At 37.6% G+C, this 25,898-nt stretch overlaps 1 protein-coding gene across 1 annotated transcript; it reads left to right on the forward strand.

Annotated features, from left to right (window-relative positions):
• Positions 1-226: 226 nt before the first annotated feature.
• On the forward strand, positions 227-21,291 carry LOC122738152 (serine/threonine-protein kinase A-Raf-like). Its single transcript, XM_043980214.1, is given in 7 exon segments — positions 227-338; positions 19,260-20,046; positions 20,048-20,141; positions 20,144-20,379; positions 20,465-20,707; positions 20,709-20,784; positions 20,890-21,291. Coding segments are annotated over 7 exon segments (1,950 nt in total).
• The last annotated feature ends 4,607 nt before the right edge of the window (positions 21,292-25,898 follow it).

Consider the following 25,898-nt stretch of genomic DNA (forward strand, 5'->3'; position numbering starts at 1 on the left):
CCATTTGTACACTCAGAAATAGCCTCATATTTTCCCCTTCCCAGATGTTACAATAATGGTGTCAACACTTTTATTTCTTTGTCCATAAGCTGAAAATTATGGCTCTTTCATAAATTGCTAACGTGCTCCAAAGACGTCGGCCCAGCTGCAGTGCACATGAGTTTGGGCTTCTGCTCGGGCCTCATGTTTCACCATGACCTCAGTTTCCTGTGCTGAATAGGAACCCATGCGAGTAAGTACTTGTAAAATCGCTTTTGAAGAGGGAAGTTATGAAGAGGTGCTGCCTCTTCAAACATCTGTTTCACCCATTACACCCCAAGAGCTGCCGCCAATGTACAGTAGGGGCAAGGACCATCAATAAATTAAACATCTCCCGGGACTACCCTTGCCAAGCTTGACTTGAGCTGCCCGGATCTCAGGGCCAGTTTGAACCATGCAGAAAGATGTGGATGAAGAAAAGTGAACCTTTGTCTTAATCTATAAAACCTGGCTGGGCTAGGAGGTAATAATGAGTGGGGAGCACAGGTTCTTTATGTAGCTGAAGTGTTTCTTTGTCAAAATAAAAGCAATTTTCAATGGCCAAGGAGTGGATATGAATGACTACTCAAGAGAATGGGATTTCAGCTCCCTTTAGGACTCCCAGAGACTTGCTTTGTTTTCCAGTGACCCATTCTTTTTCATAATACTGCCTGAAAGAAAGTAAATAAAATGTCATCCATGCTAAGTACACCATTTATCGATGGTATAAATGCTGAAATCATATATTTATTATGTCTGGAATCTAATCCTACTAATTATGTCAAGGGGTAACAGCACAGATGTAGTCAAAATGGACACAGCCATTAATTATAAAAAGGAAATCAGGATATTCAGTTGGAAAAGTGCTTCCCCCCACCTCCTTTCTCAATTACATGCCAAAGATTAGTATACATATAGCAAGTTTATTCCTTAGGACTTTGGTATATGCATTGTGTCCTCAGTGTGGGTGCTCTCTCATGTGGATTGCAAACTTGTCATGCTTTCCTTACCTCTCTTATTTTTTTGATGTCTTCCTTTAAAGTCTACCCAGATCATCTACATCATATGTTAGAGGCTATCTACTGTTTCCTTTAATATTTTAAGGGTAAATGTATAACACTGGGACTAGCCATCTGTCATCCACTGCTCCAATTAGATAACTGACCCACCTTCTTCTTTGCTTATAAATATCTTAAATTATTTATTTTATTCAATTTTCCACTTGAAAATCATACAGCAATGAACTGCATCTTGTGGAAGACCACCAGTCACTCATCTAGCTTTTATTAAATGCCTACTATGTGCTGTGCACTGTGTTAAGTTGAGGACACAAAGAATGGCAAAAAGATGGAAGTCTATTGGTATGACAACATACAACCTAAAATACAAACAAGACAAATTGGAAGTAATCTCAGTGGGTTGGAAATAAGATCGAGAAGGGCTGGGAAAGGCTTCTTGTAGAAACTATGATATCAGATGAGACTTGAAGGAATTCATAGAAGGCAGGAGGCAGAGATGAGAGAAAGGATTCTATAAATGGGAGAGAATCCATGATAATGCTCGGAGTCAGGAGATGGAATGTTCTGGATGAGAAAGAGGAACGAGGTCAAAATAACTGGATTGCAGAGAACATGGAGGAAAGTAAAGTATAAAAAGGACTAGAAAGGTCAGAAGGGATGAGAATATGAAAAAAAATTTAAAGCCAAACAGAGAAGCTTATATTTGATAGGAGAGGTGATAGAGAATCACTGCAATTTATTAAATAAGTTGTGACATGGTCAGACCTGCACTTTAAAATCACTTGATAACTGAGCAAAGGAAGGCTTAAAATGGGAGAGATTTTGAGTCTATTCTGATGAGTGTAAAGTTCATTTACTGTCTTGCTCCTCCCCCATCTCTTCCTCCACTACATAGGCCCTTTCCTGTTTCTTTCATGTGGGATTTCACCCCATATTACCTCTCCCCTTCCCGCGTTCCTCTCACCCCTCAATTTTTTTTTTTTTTTTAGGCAATGGGGGTTAAGTGACTTGCCCATAGTCACACAGCTAGTAAGTGTCAAGTGTCTGAGGCCGGATTTGAACTCAGGTACTCCTGAATCCAGGGCCGGTGCTTTAACCATTGCGCCATCTAGCTGCCCCATCTCACCCCTCAATTTTAACCTAAAGATGTCATCATGGGAAAGCTAGGTGGCACAGTGGAGAAAGCATCTACTCTGAACCCAAGAGGACCGCAGCCCCAATCCAGCCTCAGACACAAGACACTCACCCACTGCACATCCCCAGAAATGTTACCTAACTCCAACTTTTTATAGTTCTCTAGGGTCTTGTATTTGAAGATCAAATTTTCCATTTAGTTCAGGTCTTTTCATCACAAATACCTGAAAGTCCTCTTTTTCATTGAAGTCCCATTTTTTCTTCTGAAAGATAATACCCAGTTTTGCTAGATAGGTTATCCTTGGTTGTAATCCCAATTCCTTTGCCCTCTGGAATACCATATTCTATGTCCTCTGATTCTTTAATGTAGAAGCTATTAGATCTTGTGCTATCCTGACTGAGGATCCTCAGTACTTGAATTCTTTCTTTTTGGCAGCTTGTCATATTTTCTCCTTGACCTGGGAGCTCTGGAATTTGAATATAATATTCCTGGCAGTTTTTTTGGGGGGATCTCTTTCAGGAGGTGATTTGTGGATTCTTTTAATTTCTATTTTACCTTCTGCTTCTAGAATATCAGGGAAACTCCAATTGGGTAGAGTAATCTATTTAAGATGGGCAGTAAATGAGCCTAACACTCATCATAATTGGCTCAAAGAGTTTAATCTCATCAGAATTGGCTTAAGGAGAGAATAATATACACACTCAATTGGGTGGAGTAATCTATCTAACCCTGAAGGAAAATAGGAGGGGAAGGGGATAAAGAGGGAGGGGCAAAAGAAGGGAGGGCAGATGGGCAGATTGAGGGAGGTGATAGTCAGAAGCAAATGCCTTTTGAAGAGGGATTGTGTGAAAGAAGATTGATAAAAGAGCAAATATCTTGGGGAAGGGAATAGGATGAAGGGAAACCATTAACAATACTAATTGTGAAAAAGAGAAAAGGGGGGAAAATTGTAAAAAAATATTTACAGCAACTCTTTGTGGTAGCTAAGAATTGGAAATCAAAGGAAGGTTCATCAATTAGGGAATGACTGAAGAAACTGTGGTATATGATTGTAATGGAATATTATTGTGCTATAAGAAATTACAAGCAGGATGATTCCAGAAAAACCTGGAAAGACTCATATGAACTGATGAATAGTGAAGTGAGCAGAACTGGGAGGACCTTGTGCACAGTGACAGTGATCAATTGTGAATGACTTAACTACTCTCAGTAATACAATGATCCAAGTCAATCCCAAGGGACTAATGATGAAGCATATTATTCACTCCCAGATAAAGAACTGATATTGATTGAAAACAGACTAAAAAAAAAAGAGCACTTGTGGATTATACATATATAACCTATATCAGATGGGTTGCTGTCTTGTGGAGGGGGGAGGAAAAGGAGGGAAGGAGGGAGAAAAATTTGGAACTCTAAATCTTACCTTTACATGTAACTGGAAAAAATTTAAACAAATGTTTGTTGCCCCTAGGCTTTTGAAAGAAAACATGTATGAGGCAATAAAGAACTGATGCAAGGTGGTGGCAATGTCAGAGGTAAGAAAGAACATATACATGACATTATGAAAGTAAAAATGATAGGATTTGACAGCAAATGTGATGGGGAGGTCAGAATATAGAGCTGAGTATGACAATAAGGTCACAAGCCCGGGTGACTGAAAAAATGGTGATAGAGTAAGGGTTTGGATGCAGAGACAGTGAGTTCAATTTTGTTTATTTAAATTTAATATGTCTACTACATAACCAGTTTAAGAAGTCTCATAAGCAGGTGAAAATATGAGGCTGATGTTGGGAAAGAGGTTAAGGCTGGACAAGTATATCTATCTGAGAACCATCTGCACAGAGTTTTCAATATTTTTCCAGTCTTGATTCTTCTGAGATCATTGTATTTCTTTTTTTGTTGTTGGTTTTTTGTGGGTTTTTTGGGGAGGCAATTGGGGTTAAGTGACTTGCCCAGGGTCACACAGCTAGTAAGTATTAAGTGTCTGAGGCTGAATTTGAACTCAGGTCCTTCTGACTCCAGGGCCGGTGCTCTATCCAATGCACCACCTAGCAGAGATCATTGTATTTCATAATCCATAGCCATATATTACTATCAGAAGAATATCCATGTAAAAAAGATGGTGATTTGTGACAGCAAGTAATTTGGGAGCACCAAACACTCAGTGTAACTTCTCCAAAGCAAATCAACCTGTTCTGCAATGGAAAGATTCAGAAGATTGTTAAGGCTAAAATTCTAGCTAAACTGTCTAAAATATCTAATGAGTGGTCACCAATAAATTATAAGCTTTAGCAAGAGTTAGACTTTTAAGCATTTATTAAGGAGAATAAGAATTTGGTAAAGAGAGAGAAAGGCCTAGATTCCTATCTATTAAAGGGAGAGCACATTTCTAGCTCCGCTCTCCACCAGAGTCCAAAGGAAAAAGCCCCACAGTCAGCGCCAGTCTCTTCCTTCCTCCTCCCACTAGTCTGCGTCACTTCCTCCCGCCAAAGAAAAGACTCCTGGTCTTGCCCTCAAAGACCTTCCCTTCATGGGCAGAACTCTTCTACAGTAAGTATCCAGCAGGTGGCGTCATTCCAATCATTACAGTCCCCCCTGTTGTTCCTCAAGAAACAAAATGTTTCCTTGACGGAACAGTAAAAACAATATAATAACTATTGCTAACTAATAATATGTGAACAACAATATAGAAAATGAAGAGAGGAAAGTTTTGTCCAGAGGGGCGATTTTTTTTTTTGTCCTCATGAACCGACGTTTTTACATTAGTCTTGCAAAGGGAGGGCCTCTGCAGAGAATACATGTTACAGATGGTGTATATTATAACAGAAAGAGAAAAAAAACAACAAAAACAACAAATCAAAACTGTTCATTTAAAGTCTCTGAAAGTCCTTTCTCAGATGTCCTCTAGGTGTAGTCGTGGAATGGAAGTCTTTTCAGGGGTTGATGTGTGGATGCTGGTAATCAGCCAGGAAAATTTCCTACAAAATTGAGCTTAACACAACTTTAAAATAGCTTTGTCAATAATCAAATCAAACAATGAAAGTTCTCAAAAACATGTCTAAGGGAATTCAGAATCTTAGTTGTTACACATGAAACATATAATAAAACAAAAATTGAACCATTCTTTAAAATTATAATATTACTATAGTCCCCCCCTTATGGAGGGTAATTGAGAAGACAATTGCTGCAATATTAATTATTAAAAATAATGTTTTATCTTTGTTTCATCACTTTTTGCATCATCTGCCTAATTATCCTCATGCCATTATGAGAAATTAAAAAATCTAATATAATTGGTAACAGGTGTCAAGGCCAAATTCAACACTGTATTTATCATGACAACTGAGATAATTATGGGGGTTACCATAAAAGAACAGAGAAATGATGGGATATGAGCATTCCCACACTTGAGCAATATGTACTGCCCATACAGTATGCCAGGCTTAAAATAGGCGGATGGAATATATGCCCATGCCACCGAACATATTGGAAGAAACTGAGTCAGACTTAATCAGATGAATGGGATTGAGATGTCCATGGCATCAGGCATATAGGAGGGAGCATAGAAGCCAGGTGTAGAAGTGAGATGGGTGGGATGAATACTTCCAGCCATCTGTAAAATATTGTGGGGAAAAAGAGAATAAAATATTAAACCAAGAGAATCCAACCTCAACATTTGTCAAAAGCCGTTCCCTCGGCCATACCTTGACTTCATGCATGTCTCCCCTCATGTGACAGTTCAGTGTCTGCTCTTGCATGTATTCCTCTTGTGATTGGATGGCATCTTGGCCAACTGGCATCTGATAACTCAGAATAACGGCAATTAATGTCTTAAATGATAAATTCCCATAATTTAAAATCTCATATGGATTTAAAAATTGAGGATAATAAATGATTGCAAAAAATGTGAATACATCTTGACTCCGAACACAATATATAATTATGCAACAATTTCAAATAATACCCCTTTTTTTTTACTTAGTATACAATCACTTTTGTGAAAAATCAGAACATATTTAAATATAAGTTAAAGCACAACAGAATCTCAAAGAAAACTTTTTTTGGAAAAAAGAAAACTTTTACAAATGTTCCCCTCTTTTTTTTTTTTTGGAATATGCTTATCAAAAATAATACTTCTAGAATCAATTTACACTTGCCGTGGCAACCAATTTGCCAGGGAAATGCTTTAAAGAGTTTGATCAAATAATCAGTTGAGAAAAAATAACAAAAACAAACAACTCAGAATATGGGAGCACAATACTCCTAGAATTAACATTGTATTATGAAATCAAAACCATTTCTCAATTTTTTAAAATTAGATAAATGAATAGAAGAAAATACACATGGAACAATAAAAAACAGTGAAAGTCAAACTAAGGAAATCTAAATGAGCATGAATTTAATATTAATAAGAGTATTATAAAATATAAACTTGATCACATGACTATAAAAAGCTTTTACAAATATTCTCCTTGTTTTAAAAACTAAGTATGACACAATCTCAAAAGCATGAAAATCTCTATGAAAATAAACCCATACCATTAATTTCAAAATGTATATGTAATAGCATAGAAATCCTATGTAACCTCTGAACTGATACTATTACTCTGAGTGAATTCAGAACACTTTTGATTCCGGTATCTAAAATCCCCAATACTCATATCAATACCTTGCTGCTTACTTCTACATTTCTGTAAAATATATACCCTTTCATGGCAAAAGAAGAGTCTTGAACTATGTTGATGATTGTCATTCTTATTCAGCTTAAGTTTTTCTTCTTTAACCCCTCTATATTGTCTGTCAGTCTTTTCACCATACAAATGCTTTATAAGATTACTAATTAAAGACAAAAGCAGGTTAGCAAAATTATGAACAAAACGAGCATATCTGGAATTTAAAGAGTTTTCTAAGATTGTCTCAAAAGCACAGCCAGGCCAGGGAAGGGCTGAGCCTGAAGCTGCAAATGCAGGTAGAAAAAGTTGAGCATGCGCATCAGATCTCTGGACTTCCCAGGCAGGGGAAGCTATGGGCTTGGCCATAGGAGGAGTAGAGGGTGGGGTCTGGAGAGGAGGGGAGGGACCAGAGCAATTTGAATCAGACTTGATTTTGAACTCAGGCCTGGATTCCTCTTCCCCCACTTTGCCTCCAGGTGCTAGGGGATTAAAAGCTACTAGAGGGTGGGTCATTGCCTCCAGGCATGCAAAATTAGAGCAACAATTAGTGTTAGAACTGGGAAAAGCTGCAGTTTCTCTGAAAAAGCATGGTTGGGAGAGGGAGAGATATTTCCTTGTATGAGTAAGTTGCTGGCTCTTTTAACAAAAAGAAAAAGAAAAATAGAAAATCCACAAAAACAAAGCATTAACATGATCTTATCTCCCATTTGTCTGGTTAAACAGACTAAAATCAAAAATAGGGTAATTAGGGAGTTTAAAAGGTCCATTTGAAAAAATCTAAGGGGAAAACACAGCCAGTACACCAGTACTTAGCAGTTTAAAGGGTAGGGGAAATTTCTTACCCAACCAGAAGATCAGAAGAAGACTGAGGTTTAGCTTTCCTCTTCGTGGTCAGCCATCTGTTAAGGCTAAAATTCTAGCTAAACTGTCTAAAATATCTAATGAGTGGTCGCCAATAAATTATAAGCTTTAGCAAGAGTTAGACTTTTAAGCATTTATTAAGGAGAATAAGAATTTGGTAAAGAGAGAGAAAGGCCTAGATTCCTATCTATTAAAGGGAGAGCACATTTCTAGCTCCGCTCTCCACCAGAGTCCAAAGGAAAAAGCCCCACAGTCAGCGCCAGTCTCTTCCTTCCTCCTCCCACTAGTCCGCGTCACTTCCTCCCGCCAAAGAAAAGACTCCTGGTCTTGCCCTCAAAGACCTTCGCTTCATGGGCAGAACTCTTCTACAGTAAGTATCCAGCAGGTGGCGTCATTCCAATCGTTACAAGATCAGGGTTCAAATTCTAGGTCTAAATGTTATTAAGTGTATAATTTAGATAAGTTCCTTAACCTTCATCAACCTCCATTTCCTTATGTATAAAATGATAGGGTTGAGAGGTAGAGGCAGAAACTCACCAGAGCTCTTCCAAATTTCCCTGCACATAACTGTAAAATAAAGCCTTAAGAGAATTATGGAGCACCAGAACCAACAGGGTATTGGAGTGAATCAATTTTCCAGCCCAATACAACTTGGAAGGCCAGCAGGAAAGTTTTGTCTCATTAGAGTGACAGTGGAACTCAGTTCAGTGCAGGCCACAACCTGCGGTAGGCCTTGGAAGTGACTGAATCAGAGGTTGTGGCAACTTCCAAAGCTTTCAGCCCACAAATGGTAAGGGTGTCAGACAACTTATCAGAAGAAGATTACAAGGTACCATTTCTTGAACTTATTGCTTTACTCTGGTATTGTCCATAAGCAGTTCTGGGTCATAGTTCAAGTGCAAGAAAAAAAGAAAAAAGAGCAGAAAAGAGTGCTTGTGGTAGTTCACAGACCGGAGCATGGACTAAGAGCAGCGACCACATCTCTTCTTAGATCATGCCACCTTGGGAAAACTGAAAATTTACAGAACACACCCAAAAATAACTCTGACAATAGCAGCATGAAAAACAAAACTTGTCCCCTCACTCCTAGAATCAGATCTCAACTTTAATATAAAGGTAAAAGCCAAGAAGTAGGCTGGAAAATGAACAAAATTAAAAAAAAAAAAAAAACCTGACCATAAATAGTTACTATGATGAGTATGAAGATAAGGAGACAAATCAAGAAGATGAAGAAATCAAACAAGCTACACAGAAGCAAAAATAATTCCTGGAAAAGGTCAAAATGGATTTTTAAAAATCAAATAAGAAAGATAGAGGGAGGGGCAGCTAGGTGGTGCAGTGGATAGAGTACGGGCCCTGGATTCAGGAGGACCTGAGTTCAAATCTGACCTCAGACACTTAACACTTACTAGCTGTGTGACCCTAGGCAAGTCACTTAACCCCAATTGCCTCACAAAAAAAAAAAAGAAAGATAGAGGGAAAATTGATAAATAAATGAGAAGAATGTACAAAAATTATGGAAAAACAGTCAACAGCTTCATAAAAGAGGAACAAAAATCCACTGAAGAGAACACCTTAAAAAGTGGGAGTGGCCAAATGGAAAATGAGTTACAAAATCTCACTGAAGAAAATCATTACTTAAAAATTGAAATTAGGAAGGGGAAGTTAATGACTTCATGAAACATCAGGAAATAATAAAACAGATTCAAAGAATAAAATAATAGAAGAAAAGATGAAATATCTCATTGGAAAAACAACTAACCTGAAAAATAATAGATTAAGGGAAAATAACTTAAGAATTAATGGAAAGTACCTGAAAGCTATCATAAATCAGAGCCTAGAAATAATTTTCATATTTTATCAAGGAAAAATGTCTTGCTATTCTAAAATAGGAATGGGAAGAATTCACAAATCACCTTCTGAAAAATATCCCAAGATGAAAACTCAATGGAATATTATAGCCAAATGCCAGAGCTCCCAGGCCCAGTAGAATTTTTTTTAAGCAGCCAGAAAGAAACAAGTCAGATATCAGGGAACCATAATTGGGATAACACAAGATTTGTCAGTTTTCACATTCAGAGAGTTAAGGACTTGGAATGTTATATTCTGAAGGGCAAAGGAGCTAGGATTACAACCAAGAATCCTCTACTCAAAAAAACTGATAATAATCCTTCAAGGGAAAATGGTTATTTAGTGAAATAGAGGTCTTTCAAGTACTCCTGATGGAAAGACCAGAGCTAAATAGAAAATCTGATGAGTTTTGAAAGCAAGACTCACAAGAAGCATAAAAAAGTAAAAATGAAAACAATACAATGAAATTTTTAAAAGGTCATACTCTTTATATTCCTCCGTGGGAAGATGATACTTATAACTCCTAAGAACTTTATCATCATTAAGGCAGTCAGAAGAAGTATACATTAATAAACAGCATGGCTGTGGTTGACTATGATGGAATAATTTTTTTTGTTGTTTGTTTTGTTTTGTTTTGTTTTGTTTTCGTAAGGCAATTGGGGTTAAGTGACTTGCCCAGAGTTACACAGCTAGTAAGTGTTAAGTGTCTGAGGCCAGATTTGAACTCAGGTACTCCTGAATCCAGGGCCAGTGCTCTATCCACTGCACCATCTAGCTGCCCCCATAAATTTTTAAAAAATTAAATTTAGGGGTGAGAAAGAAGGATGTTCTGTGAGAAGGGGGAAGAGAGATGTAAAAAGGTGTAAATTATCTCACTCAAAAAGTTGTGAAAAAAAGGGTTTCTATAGAGAATGGGAAGATGGGGGCAGGGGTGAGCAATGCTTGAACATTACTCTCATTGGAATTCACTCAAAAAAGGAATAACATACATACAGTTGAGTATAGAACTCTATCTTGCTCTGCAGGGAAGTAGGAAAGAGTGATAACAGGAGGAGGTACTGACAGAAGGGAGGGCAGATGGAGGGATGTGATGAACAGAAGGAAAACACTTTTTAGGAGGGACAAAATGAAAGAGAAAGAGAGAAATATGAGTAGGGAGAAAATAAGATTGAGTGAAATACACAGTTAGTAATCATAACTCTGAAAGTGAATGGAATGAATTTACCCATAAAATGAAAGTGGATGGATAAGTGGATTAAAAAAAACCCACATAATTCTACATTTTTTTTTTACAATAAACATACTTGAAGAAGAGAAGGATGCACAGAGTAAAGTTAAGGAACTGGAAGAGAACCTATTAGAATTCAGAATTTTTTTAAAAAAAAGCAAGGGTAGCAATGAAAAGAGTGAATTCACCACCAAATGAAGACAAAATTAAAGCAATAATTAGGAGCTATTTTGTCCAATTATATGACAACAAATCTAATAATCTAATAGAAATGGATGAATATTTACAAAAATATAAATTGTCCAGATTAACAGAAGATTTTATACAATGCTTAAATAAAATTAGCTTAGAAATATCAACCGAACAAGCCATCAATGAACTCCCTAAGGAAAAAAAAATCACAATAATCAAATGAATTCATGAATGAATTTATCAAACATTTAAGGAATAATTCCAATACTATATATAATATTTGGAAAAATAGGTGAAGTCCTACCAAATTACTTTTATTACATGAATATGACACTGATACCTAAAGCAGGAAGAGCAAAATAAGAGAAAGAAAACCATAAATCCATTTCCCTAATGAATATTGATGCAAAAATTTTGAATAAAATATGATTAAGATTAATTATATAACATATCACAAAGATCATACACTATAACTAGGTGTGATTTACACCAGAAATGTAGGACTGTTTCAAAATTAGGAAAACTATCAGCATAAATGACATCAATAATAAAACCAACAAAAATCATATGATTATTTCAGTAGATGCAGAAAAAATATTTTTGAAAAATTCAACACTCCTATTAAAGACAATTGAAAATATGGAAATAAATGGAGCATTACTTAAGAGCATATTTATCTAAAACCATCAGCAAGCATCATTTGTAGTGGAAATAAGCTAGAAGGCTTCTCAATAAGTTCAGTTAAAGAGAGGATGCCCATTATGACAACTATTATTTAATATTATAATTGAAAATGCTAGCTATAGGGAGTAACTAGGTGACACAGTGAATAAAGTACGGTCCTGGATTCAGGAGAACCTGAGTTCAAACCTAGCCTCAGACACTTGACACTAGCTGTGTGACCCTAGGCAAATCACTTAACCCTCATTGCCCCCACTAAATAAATAAATAAATAATTGATTAAAAAAAAAACTTGCCATTAAAAATAATAGAATCCTAGCAAATCAACAAAAAAAAATTAGTTGAAATAACAACTTCATCAAAGTTACAGGATATAAAATAAACCTATATAAATCATGAGCATTTCTATATCTTGCCAACCAAGTCCAAAAAGCAAGATAGAGAAATTCCATTTGTAGACAATATAAAATATTCAGAAGTCTACTTGCCAAGACAAACCAAAAAACAAAATTACGATCACAATTATAAAATACTTTTCACACAAATAAAGTCATATCTAAAGAATTGGAGAAATATCAATTGCTCATTGGTGGGCTGATTCAATACAATGAAAATGACAAACCTGACTAAATTGATTTACTCATTCAGTAGCATACCAATCAAAGTAACAAAAATACTTTATAATACTAGAAAAATAAAATTTCTCTGGAAGAAAAAAAATATCAAGGAATCAATAAAAAATGTGAAGGTAAGTGGCTTAGCAGTACTAGATCTCAAACTGTATTACAAAGTGATAGTTATCAAGACAAGCTGGTACTGGATAAGAAATAGAGTGGTAGATCAGTGGAACAGATTTTATATATATATATATATATATATATATATATATATATATATATATATATATATATATATATATATATATACACACACACATACATATACATATATATATATACACATACATATACATATATATATGTAAATGAACATAGTAATCTAGTGTTTGACAAATACAAAAATCCAAATGTTGGGGACAATAACTCACTGTTGACAAAAATTGCTGGAATAACTGGATAATAATTTGGCAGAAATTAGGAACAGATTAGCATATTGCATCACATATCAGCATGAAGTTAAAATGGATTCATACTTTATACATAAAGGTTGATTCCATAAGTAATCTAGGGGAACATAGAATATTATAATGGTCAGATCGATGAATAAGGAGGGAATTTGTGTGCAGACAAGAGATAGAAAGCATATTGGAATGTAAAATGGATAATATTGATTACATTAGATTAAAAGAGGTTTGCACAAACAAAACCAATGCAGTCAAAATTAGAAGGAAAGTGGGGCAGCTAGGTGGCACAGTGGATAGAGCACTGGCCCTGGATTCAGGAGGACCTGAGTTCAAATCCAGCCTCAGACACTTACTAGCTGTGTGATCCTGGGCAAGTCACTTAATCCTCATTGCCTCCCCCCACCCCCCCCCACACACACACAGACAAATTGGAAGGAAATTATAAAACTGGAAATAATATACCAAATGCCTCTTATAAAGGTCTCATTTCTCAAATATATAGAGAAATAAGTCAAATGTATAAACATAAAAGGTATTCACCAGTTGATAAATGGTCAAAGGATATGAACAGGAAAATTTCAGAAGAAAAAGTCAAAGCTATCTATAGTCATATGAAAAATGCTCTAGATAACTATTGTTGAGAGAAATATAAATTAAAATAACACTTAGGTACCACCTCTAACTCATCAGATTAGCTAATATGGTAGAAAAGGAAAATAACAAATTTTAATATCGTGAGAAAAATGGGACACTAATGCACTCTAGGTGGAACTGTGAAGTGATCCATACATTCTTGAAAACAATTTGGAACTGTGCCCAAAGATCTATAAAATTGTGCATAACCTTTAACCTAACAATAGCATGACTAAGTCTATATCCCAAAGAATTTTTTTAAATGAAAAAAGGACCTAGTTGTACAAAAATATTCATAGCACCTCTTTTCTTATGGTGTTAAAGAATTAGAAATTGAGGGAATGCCCATCAATTAGAGAATGACTGAACAAATCGTGGTATATGGTTATGGTGGAATACCATGGTACTATAAGAAATGATGAGCAGGATACTTTCAGAAAAAAACTGAAAAGACTTGCATGAACTGATACAGAGTGAAGTGAGCAGAACCAAGAGAACATAATACATAATAACAGAAATATTTTATGATGATCAACTGTGAATGACTTAGCTATTCTCAGCAATACAATGATCTAAGATAATTCCAAAGCACTTATGACGAAAAATGCTATCCACTTCCAGAGAAAGAAGGGATGGATTCTGAAAACAGATCAAAGCAAAAATTGTTTTTCTTTCTTTGTCTTTTTTCTTTTGCAACATGGCTAGTATGGTAGTATAATTTATATGACTGCATATGCATAGTAGATGTCTAATTGTTTACCATTTCTTGAGGGGAGGAAGGTAGAGAATTTGGAACTCAAATATAAAGAAAGTTAAAATTTGTTTTTACATTTAATTTGAAAAAAAATATTGACTTCCTAAAAGAAGACCTAAAAAAGTAAAATAAAATGATAAATGTGTCATAGATGGTTTCTACTATCCCTTCCAACTCTAGATATCTTATTTTATGTGTATTATCTGATTTCATTTTGGCTTCTGCTCAATGTCCTTCTTCAATGTTTTCCAAGTTATACATGCTAAGGGATAACCTTAGTGATCTGCCTATTCAGTTACAATCTGGACAAAAAGGGTTTCCTATATATATATATATTTTTTATTTTTCCATTGAGGATGGTTGGGGCCACCAACTAATTGTTTTCATTGGATTCCATTGAGGAGGTTTTGTGGTACTCTTGAGAACAATTAAATTAGCATAATATCATTAGAAAATAGGAACATTTGGAGAATTTCCTAACTGATAAAACATCCTTCTCTCTAGAGTCTGTCCAAAACTGCCTCCATGATATTGACTAACCCTCAGGTAAGCTTAGGCCTTTTTGTTTCACGCCTTGCTCTATGTTGGTTCTGGGTTAAACAAAATGATCTCCACGATCATCTCTGTACTGAAATCTCACATAATTTCAGCATAGATCAATATCCCTGAGGAACGTTAATGCAAAAGTCATAAATAAAATATTAACAGAGGCTAAAACAACATTTCTCCATAACCATGTTGGATGCATACCAAGAGAATACAGGGTTGGTTTAATAATAAGAAAACTATAAACTTAACCATACCCCAAGTCACATAATTATATCAAGAGATACAGAAAAAGCCTTTGATAAAATACAACATCCATTTAAAAAGCACTAGAAAAAAAGAATAGTGATTTCTTAAAATGATAAATACTATATATCTAAAAGCAAGATAAGCTCCAAATGTATACATAGCCAAAATATTATGTCACATCAAAAACCAATTGGATAAACATGGAAAAATGCATATTACGTCTACAGATAGAAAAAACAAATTCATCACCAAACAAAGGCTAGATAGATAGATAGGATGATAGAAAATAAAATGGATAATATTGATTATATACACTTTAAAAGATTTTTTACAGAAAGAAATTTATAAATCTATTAAAAGTGGAATTATTTGCTGTAGAAAGATTCTTGCAGCAAATTTCTCTGGAAAAAGTCTCATTTAAAAGCTATGTATAAAACTGACTCAAATGTATCTGAATAAAAATCATTCCCCAATTGATAAATTATATAAAGATATGAATAGGTAGTTTTAGGGAAAGAAACCCAGGCTCTTTATAACCAAATAAAAAGCTTCAAAACATTATTACTGCATTTCAAGTTAAAGCAGTTCTGCGAATCAGCCTCACATTGATCAGACTGGCAAAGATGAAAATAAAAGTAAAATCATAAATGTTGAAAAGACTGGAAAACCAGGCACAGTGATGCACTTTTGGTGGACCTTTAAATGAGTATAACCATTGTGGAGAGAAGTTTGGAATTAGACACAAAAAGTTATTGCACAATTCATGCCTTTGGATCCAGAACCTACTAGTCTTATACTCCCCAAAGAGAGATCAAAGAAAAAAGAAAAAAAAAATCTTGTATGTACAAAAATATTTGTATCAACTTTTTGTAGCGGCCAGAACAAAACTAGGAACTGAGATGCATGTCAATTGAAAAATAGTCATGTAAGTAGTGATGAAGCAAAGGAATAGATATGATTCCACTGTAAAAAGTGAAGAAATAGATGATTTCAAAGAGAGAGAAAATGTCTTTTATGAAATGTTGCAGAAATAAGGGAGCAGAACCAGAAAAGGCAATGCATACAATGACAATGACAATATAAAGAGAAACAATAGTAAAAGTAAACAACCTATGATCAGTACAATGAGCACCCATGATTCCAGAGATCTAATGATGTATTTGGGATGCACAGTATGATAGATGCACTTTTGAATATGGCCAATAGAGGAATGTCTTTTGAATGATTATCCATGTTTGTCACAAAGGATTTATCATTCTCTTTTTTTCTGTAGAGAAAAATAGATTTGTAGTTATTTTAAATTTTATTTTATTTTTAATTTATGGAATAAGACAAACATTTTAATAATATAGCATAATAAAAATGTGATTGCACATGACATGGTGGGGATGTTCTCCTGGTGTGAAATGCCTCCTCAGATGAGGTCACTATATTGATAGTTTTACTTAATAATTTTGCCTTGTTACAAGAGACCTCACAGGAAGTAGGAGTAATTGTTCTTTGTAATATAAAAAACACATCAATCAATGATTTTTTAAAGCATGTGCATCTGGGATGCCTCAAAAATATTTACTTAAATCAGTAAAATAAATTTCAATAAATTGAAACCAACAAGACACAGTAGAAGCATGAAATCTCTTCACTTTGAATTCAGGTATGACTGTGAAGAAGGGCTCTATATCAAAATGTTTTAACTAAAGATATACCTCTTCCTTTCTGGTGGCTCATTCAAGATCTTAGTCCATGCCAAGGAGGACTCATCAGACTTAGCCTGATGATGATGTTGGTGGTGATGGTGGTGGTAATTGTGATGACAACAATGAGGCTCGGAAGCTTGACTGCTGGAAAGATGAAGCAAAAACTCAACTCACAGAGCTAAGTATCCCAGGGAAATGGAGTGAGGGAGATGAGAATGAAGGCCAGAGTAGGTACATAGGCACCGCGAAGTGCTGAGATGGTCAAGAAGTAAGAATGAGAATATCAAAGAGCACTTCCCTCACACAGGGTTGCTGTGAGGATAAAGAAATGCTAGTTATTGTTATTACTACTACTATTATAACCATGAGGAGGATGATAACCACTATCACCCTCATCACCACCCTAACGCTCATTTACATCCCAGATGGTTCTTCTTTCCCCAATTCACTGCTCCTCCTCCCACTATGGTATGATTCTTTACCTCGTTTATTTCTAAGGGCAGCTAGGTAAAGCACCTGCTTTGAATTCAGGAGGACCTGAGTTCAAATGTGAACTCAGACACTTGACACTTACTAGCTGTGTGACCCTGGGCAAGTCGCTTAACTCTCATTGCCCCTCAAAAACAAAACAAAACAAAACAAAACAAAACAAAACCCCTCTCTTTTATTTCCATAAGTGCTATTCTGGGGCCCTTCTGTCCTCATTGGTGAATGCCTTACTTGGCACACTTTAGACCTGCCTAACTCTATCCATGCTTCAATTTACTCCCCAGTTATCTCCCTCTCATCTGCCTAGGTCATAAAATGTCTATTTCCTCCCTCCACCTCACTTTCTGGAATCATAATTAGACAAATGCTGTTGGAAAGAGTTCACTAATCTGTATCCCTATGGTTTTACATATGTGCTGTCCTTATAAGTTTGCCAACAAAAATACCTATATCCATCCATTCTCAACCTTTATATCGTATCAGATGTAGGGTTAGAGTGTGAGATGCTTGAAGGCAGAAATCACTTGGAATTTGCATTTCTGTTCCTAGGGCTTAGAACAATATTTAACACATACTAAGTGCTTAATAAATGATTTTTTCATTCTTTTCCATTTTTTGTGGAAATCGGATAGAAACAGCTCAGGGACAAGTAGCTATTTTATTACTATCTTTTTTCATTTAATATTTTATAACTCTTGATGTGGAAGTAGAAAAAATAACTTTTTTGAAACTGAGTACCTGCTATGTTTAAGTGTGTCTTCTCTAGAGGGCTTAATGAGACTTTTAGCTACAGCTCCAGTTTCAAACACAATGAGGTAGATGAAATCTAGCTTAATCTGTTCATGGCTTTGCTTGCTTCCACCTGGTCTTTATATTTTGAAATCTTTTCATTTTACATAGTTTTATAAGTAATAGGTATTTGGTATAGTGATTTTCTGTTAGATGAATAGTTTTAAAATATTTATAGATTAAAGTTATGTCTAGATGATTGCAGCAAAACTTTTGATTGTAACAATTGTCCAGCTCCATTATAGTTTATGTATTAAAATTTCAAGAAGAAATAATTTGGTCTATTATTATAATATGAAGATTTTACATCTGTTAGCTTAGAAACGAAGCTGAATTACTAGTGCATAATTTTGACAACTAAGTAATGTTTTTCAATGTATTTGGTAGGTGCTAAATATTTACAACCCTCCATGATCAACCCTACCCCCAATAAAGAAGGGCATCTAGGTGGCACAGGGCATAGAGCACCAACCCTGGATTCAGGAGGACCTGAGTTCAAATTCAGCCTCAGACACTTGACACTTACAAGCTGTGTGACCCTGGGCAAGTCATTTAACCCTAATTGCCTCACCAAAAAGAAAATCCTAAATGATCAATTTTTCTATTTCCATAACTGCACCTTTCTTGTTTTCATCTTTTTTTGGTGGAGTTCATGTTGAAAAGTTAATTGTTTTCCATTTTACAGTTCTGAAAGTCAAGATTAAGTCTCATATTGCTTGTTTGTTAATTATACAGGTGTTCTTCCCTTCCATCTTTGGTATTTTGATGCCAATAAGACTCTTAACGTATTAAGGTACAGCTTTCTATTTGATATCTTTAAGTTTAATATGTCTAGCTTGGAGGAGAGCAAGGGTATTTATTTGTTTTTTGCTTTCAATCATTGGCTCAATATAAACCCTAGATTAAAGTTATAAGCATCTAGTCTCTTTGCTTGGTGTATATCCATAATCGATTACATATATCTAGTGCAAATGATATTTTCTGTCACTGAAAAATTTCTTGAGATGCAAATTCCATTTTTTGGTGGAGTCATATAGTTTGACATCATCTATGTAAATTAAATGATTAGTAAGATATTTAAAATTAACCTCTATCTTTTTATTTTGAAGCCAAATTTAGTTCTTCTTGGGAGACCTAATGAAGGATTCAACACTAGACTGAACCATGCTGATCATAAACTCCTGCCCTGAAAAATGTCACATTTCATATCAACTGTTCTTTGAAGCCTCAAAACCAGGAAGCCCCTCAGGGGCCTTGGGGCAACCAGGGCCAGTTCCACCCTCCGGAAAAGGAAAAACGGGCCCTAAGATGGAGGAGGCCCCTGTGGCAGCACTGTGACAGGTCACTTGGGTGTGGGGAGGACAAGATGAAACGAGGCCCAACTGCCACCCCAGTAGAACCCTCCAGGGGCCTAACCCCCCTGAAGATCCTGATGCCATCCCTTCTACCAGCAGTCGGGTTGGGGGCACTGTGAAAGTGTATCTGCCCAATCAGCAGCGAACAGTGGTAACCGCCAGGGATGGCATGACAGTCTCCGATTCATTGGACAAGGCACTGAAGGTGCGGGGACTGAACCAAGACTGCTGTGATGTCTATCGCCTTGTGCAGGGTCGGAAGACAGCAACGGGCCAGGATGTAGCCATTGCTCCCTTGCATGGGGAAAAACTGACGACGGTTGAGGTCCAAGCTTATGTTCCACTTGCAGCTGCCCACAACTTTGCCCGGAAGACATTCCTGGCTCTCACCTTCTGTGACTTCTGCCGCCACTTCCTCTTTCATGGCTTCCGCTGCCAGACATGTGGCTACAAGTTCCACCAACACTGCAGTGCCCGTGTCCCCACTGTCTGTGCTGACATGGCCACCACCTGCCAACCTTTCTACCGCAGCGTCCAGGACCTGACTGGAAGCCCTGGTACTCATGAGCCCCAGCCTGGCATCCAGGCCCTGTGTGAGACCCTCACCCCAAAGAGCCCCAGGACACAAAAACAGACCTCTCCTGGGGAGACATTTGCTTTCCCTGGGCCTGGAGGCCCACCCCTGCAGAGGATCCGCTCCACATACACACCTAAGGTGTCCACAGTACCTGTGGACAGCAGACTCATATGGCAGGCAGCTCAGGCCTTTGCTGCTGAAGGAGCAGGTGGGGAGAGGGCCCCCCCAAGGCAGTCCTGGTCCCAGCCTCGTGTCCCCCCCCAGAAGGAAATCCCCACACCCCAAGTTCTCATCAGAGCCCCTTGAGCAGAGCGCAAGTCCTCAGCTTCAGCTGATGATAAGAAGAAAGTGAAGTCCCTGGGCTACCCAGACTCAGGCTACTGTTGGGAGGTAGCCCCAGGGGAGGTGCAACTGCTGAAGCGGACTGGCTCATCTGGGACAGTGTTACGTGGCCGATGGCAAGGGGACGTGGCTGTGAAGGTGTTAAAGGTGGTGCAGCCCACAGCAGAGCAAGCCCAGGCCTTCAAAATCGAGATGCAGGTCCTCAGGTGAGCATGGGCACTGTAGCCAGCAGGCTGCACAGGTGGGGTCTGGGTGCGCCACAGCTGACCGCTGCTCTCCTCCCCTTGGCAGGAAGACTCACCACGTGAACATCCTCTTGTTCATGGGATTCATGACAAGGCCGGACTTTGCCATCATCACCCAGTGGTGTGAGGGGTCCAGTCTGTACCACCGCCTGCGTGTGGTCGACACTCACTTCGACATGGTACAGACAGCTCAGGGCATGTATTACCTCCATGCCAAGAACATCATTCACCTGGATCTCAAGTCCAACAATATCTTCCTGCATGAGGGGCTGACAGTGAAGATTGGAGATGGGGCTGGCCACAGTGAAGACGCAATGGAGCAGTGCCCAGCAAGTAGAGTAACCCACTGGCTCTGTGCTATGGGTGGTGAGGCCTCAGGGCCCCTGGGGGCTGAGGAGGGAGCAGGCCAGCGTTCACTAACTGGACAGCTAGCTCACCTAGGACCCCATTGATCCCCATTGAACCCCACAGGCATCTGAGGTGATCCGAATGCAGGACAACAACCCCTATAGCTTCCAGTCTGATGTCTATGCCTATGGGGTGGTTCTTTATGAGCTCCTGAGTGGCATCCCCTACAGTCACATCAACGACGGAGATCAGATCATCTTCATGGTAGGACGAGGCTATCTGTCACCAGACCTCACCAAGGTCTCCAACAACTGCCCCACAGCCATAAAGAGACTGCTGGCAGACTGTCTCCACTTCCAGCGGGAGGAACGGCCCCTCTTCCCAGAGGTCCTGGTTACCATTGAGCTGCTGCAGCCGGTGCTGCCCAAGATTGAGTGCAGCACATCAGAGCCCTCGCTGCACCGGGCCCAAACTGAGGAACTGCCTTCCTCCTGGCTGGGGGCCCTGTGCCTCTTCAGGGCCTAGGGGCTCTGGCAGGCCCCGGGGCAGTGAGCCAGGGACCCCAAGTTGCGTTTCCCAGGTTCCCAGACCTAGCAGCGATGACTCCACTTTCCCCAGAACCAGGCGGCCTGGGGTCGGGGAAGACCGGATTCAAAGGCCAGGGGGGAGGAAGGGGTCCCAGCTCCCCCCACTGCTCCTGTGCTGCTTTCCCTTCCCTGCTGCCCCCACCCCGCACCCCCCAAGAAGCACAGGAGGCTGCCCAGCTCTTGCTTTGATCACTTAAAAAAAAAAAAAAGACCAGGAAGCCCTATGTTCAAGTCATTTCTTTACCATATACTAGTTATATGAGCCAGGGAAAACCACTTAACATCTCAGTGCTAAGACTAGTCAACTTTCTAAGGTGAGTCTGTAGAGAATGGAACAAGCTGCATTGACAGAGTTGCCTCATCTTAGAGTTGCCTACACCACTGAGATCCCAGGGCCAGCCCCTTTCACTTTATTTTTACAATCATTGATGGGATATTTTCAGTAGATAAATTTGAGCATTGAATGCTCTAGGATTCTCACTACACTTGAATCGATTTTTCATGTTCGTTTTCCATGAATAAGGTACAGAGCTACAAAATGAGTACAGAGATAGAACAGAGTAAGAGGCTTTGTGGGAATCAACAAAGGAAGGACACCACCACCACCATGCTAATCCATTCTACTACATACCATTATTCTATTTGGAGAAAAAAATGGTAAACCATTCTAGTATACTTGCAAAGAAAATCCCATGAAGAATCAGACATGAATGAAACAACTGTATATTTTACTGTATACTACTAGCACAGATAGGCAGGACAGTGAATAGAGTGCCAGACCTGGAGTCAGGAAGACATGAATTCAAGTCCAGTCTCAGATGCTATTAGCTATATGACCTCAAGTAAATCTCTTAATCCCTATATGCTTCAATTTCCCCATCTATTAAATGAGGATAATAGCGAGTAAGGATCAAGTAAGATAATTTTAAATCACATAGTAAGTGCTATATGCATGTTTATTATTGTTAAATTTTTATTCAGTTTTATTTACTTCCTACAATCAATTACACAGGTGAAAAAGCACTGGTTTTTTTTTGTAATTAAATAAGAGTACTTGAATTCAAGTTCATTCTCTTTGATAACATCCTTGGTAGCACTCCAGAAGTACACAGGACAATAGAAATGACACATATTTCATCCTGTTTCCACAGAATCCTCTGTAATGTCACAGAATTCTAAAGCTTTTCATTCCTTATAGTTTGAAGATTATAAATATTTTAATGGCAAACACTTTTTCCTATCATTGTTACATTTTGTGGATCTATGTATGCAGGATATTGTGGGCAACAATTTGGTTTATGAAAATTGTTGGTGTCATCCCTGTTTATTGAGATCCAAAGAATATTTTGAGGTATGTATTTGTTAAATGCAAATTTGTCATCAAAACATATTTTAAATATAGCAGCCTTCTGATGTATAATTTTAGCCACCAAGTTACATTGTGCTAGGTGCTCAATAGATGTGAAGTTTTTACAGACAGCACTCATGTGTTACACTATTTCTATGATTTCCTTGAATAATTGACATTGATGATTAAGTCCTATCACGTTGAGGATAACCCTCCTGTAAATCCTGGTGGCAATGACCTATTCCTGATTCACCATTATAAAACTTCAGATTTTCCTGAACAAATATATAGGGCTCAGACATTCTGCCTCTTTGTTAATGTATTGATGACCAAGTCCAAGTGAATGGCACTCAAGGTGTGTTTTTTGATTCCATTCTTGGATTTTAGCCATCTCATAGTCTTCATCCAGAGGGAAAACACTTTTGGTTACTTTAGACAAATCCAATGGTCTGTACCTGTTATCAGTTGTGGCTATGCTCAGTAAAGTCATATATGTTTGTTGCAAAGATATTTTTGTAGGTTTGTGACCTTTATGTAGTGCAGTAAAATCGTCTCTATTAATCCTCTTCCTCCTCCTTGTGAGGAAGTGTCATTTTTATGTAGCTCTCAATCCCTTCATATATTATTTATTTCTACTCATTGCAAACACTGCACGGCATGATGACCAATGCCCTATGAAATGTTATTTCTTTTTGCCTTTAGGAAAATATTGAAACCACCTCCTCCAACCCCTTTATCTATTTCTTCAAGGAGACTCTAGGAAATGTCTTTCATTCTGCTGCAATTTCTTTATGCCTTTGGTTTCGGTCATAGTGAGAATGAACCTAGAACTCATTATCATATGATACAGAAATTTAACGCATGCAAATCAATTTCCATAATAGGAAAACCCAAAAAGTATAAAAATCTCTTTAGTCACAAACATTTGTCCTTCTTGATAATCAGAGGGGCATCAAAGCCATAAGCAAGAGAAGTTTTGATATAGATTAAGATTTCCTCACAAAATAGGATACCAGGGAGTAATGGGCCATTTTAAAGGAAATTTGGTAAGGCAACTGTATGTTATTCAGGTTGTGGCTGAATAAACTGGGGTTTATGAATGAAATGGAACATTATTGCTTATTAAGAAATGATAAATAATTGTTTTTCAGAGACATACAATGAATCAATGAGTATCATTAAGGATCAACTATGTTCTAGGAACTTGGCTAGATCTTGGTGACGGGAAGATGAAACTTGGGAAATTTTGTACAAATTGATGCAGAGTGAAATATGGTGAACTAAAAGAATGAGATGCTGAGTTCCAGCAATATAAATGAAAAGGAAACCAAAGTGAACAAGGTGAAAACAAGAATTTCCCTAGAGAACACACCATCAACTCCACTGGTCCCTCTTGGCAGGTGGTAGGGAAGCCTAATGTGATCGAATGTTGCATCAGTTGGCTGGATCCAGTTGGCTGATTACAGGGTCTAATTCTAGCACTCACTAGTTTGTGACACTGGGCTAGTCTTTTAATGTCTCTGAGGCACAACTGCCCAGAACTTATCTACTAAGTAAGTGACAGTTGCTATTTGTGTTTGTAGGGAATTCTGTGTATAATTTCCCACAATACATAAACAATAAACTTATTTCTATACTTGTTTCTCTGTTATTTTATAAATCTTTTTTTAAACCTGTCAACCATCCCCCCCCATTGCCCCATTACCTTATATATCACCTGAGTCCTTCTACTCCTATTTGGGAATTTGGTTTCCAATGCTTTGGTTCAATATAATCTCATGTCATTGCCGCCAACACTTGCTATTTGAAAACATCTTGAAATTTCTCCCTAATAGACAAACAGATTTTTAAGCCTCAAAGGAATATTGTAAATGCTAAATCTAGTCCTGTGGTTTAAGGGGAACTTGATTTGGGTGGGTCTAATTGACTCTAATTTAATCTGGGACTAGAAGATTAGGTCTGATCAACTGGCCACAGTTTGGTGGGAGGGGTGAATGAAAGGCAAGACTGATATGGCCTAGCTGCTAATAGGACCATGCTGGTGGCTGATTTTATTTTATCTATCACATTTTTTTCAACCCCCAAAGCATTGATTAACTGCCTATTAAGTCCCAGATCCTGTGCTAAGAATTACTGATTAAAAGATAAAAATGAAAATAGTCTCTGCTTTCAAGAGGCTTACATTCTTCTTGGGACGTGCTATATGTGTACAGATAAGGCATAGTGTATATTCAAAGGTAATTTGGAAATAATAGCAATAATAATGATAGCTAACATTTCTATATTACTATGTGCTGCATATTATGCTAAGCATTTTATAACAAGTATCTCATTTAATCCTCACAACAACCCTACAATGTAGGTACTATTGTTAGCCCCAATTTACAGTTGTGGAAACTGAGGCAAATAGAAGTTAAGTGACTTGCCCAAGGTCACACAGCTAGAAAATGTTTGAGGCTGGATTTGCATTCAGATCTTTGTGACTCCAGGACCAGCACCCTATCCATTACTCCACCTGTCTAAAAAAAGAAAGTACCAATAACTCAGAGAATCATGGAAGGTTTTATGTGGGATATGGCATCTGAGCTGGGCTTGGGTGGAAGGTCAAGAGTCTCTGAGATAGGATCCAAGGACTGCAGTAAAGGTTTTGTGATGGCAATGACTCCTAAGGTGGGCTTGAATAGAAGCTCTGGAGTCTCTAAGGACTGCACTGATTCAATGTTGCTATTCATTCACTTCTTCGACAAGTATTTGTTAGGCGATGTGTCTCTGTACCACACTGAATTGGAAACAATGAGGGATTGCTTGCAGGGAGAAGAGATTGGACAAGAACAGTCAATGACATTTAGAAAGAGGAAATGAAAGTTTGAATGATGGTGGTTGTAATGAGAGTGAAAAAGAGATTTTATATATATACATACACATATATATGTGTATATATATATATATATAAACAGTTATATTTGATAACTGATGGGTTATACAGATGACTAGCATGATGGTGATATCATTACCAAGGGAAATAGGGAAGTAAAAGCAAGAGAAAGGTATATTATTACCATTATCATTATTATTATTGGTAGTAGCATTAAGAGCAGCAGTATTTAACAGCATTACCAGCAGCACCAATGGAAGTAGTAGTAGTATCTTGTGTTGGTGTATCCTGCACTTCAGTCTCATCCTGGTGTAACAGACCT

The sequence above is a fragment of the Dromiciops gliroides genome, chromosome 2 (assembly GCF_019393635.1).
Source record: "Dromiciops gliroides isolate mDroGli1 chromosome 2, mDroGli1.pri, whole genome shotgun sequence".
Taxonomy (NCBI): Eukaryota; Metazoa; Chordata; class Mammalia; order Microbiotheria; family Microbiotheriidae; genus Dromiciops; species Dromiciops gliroides.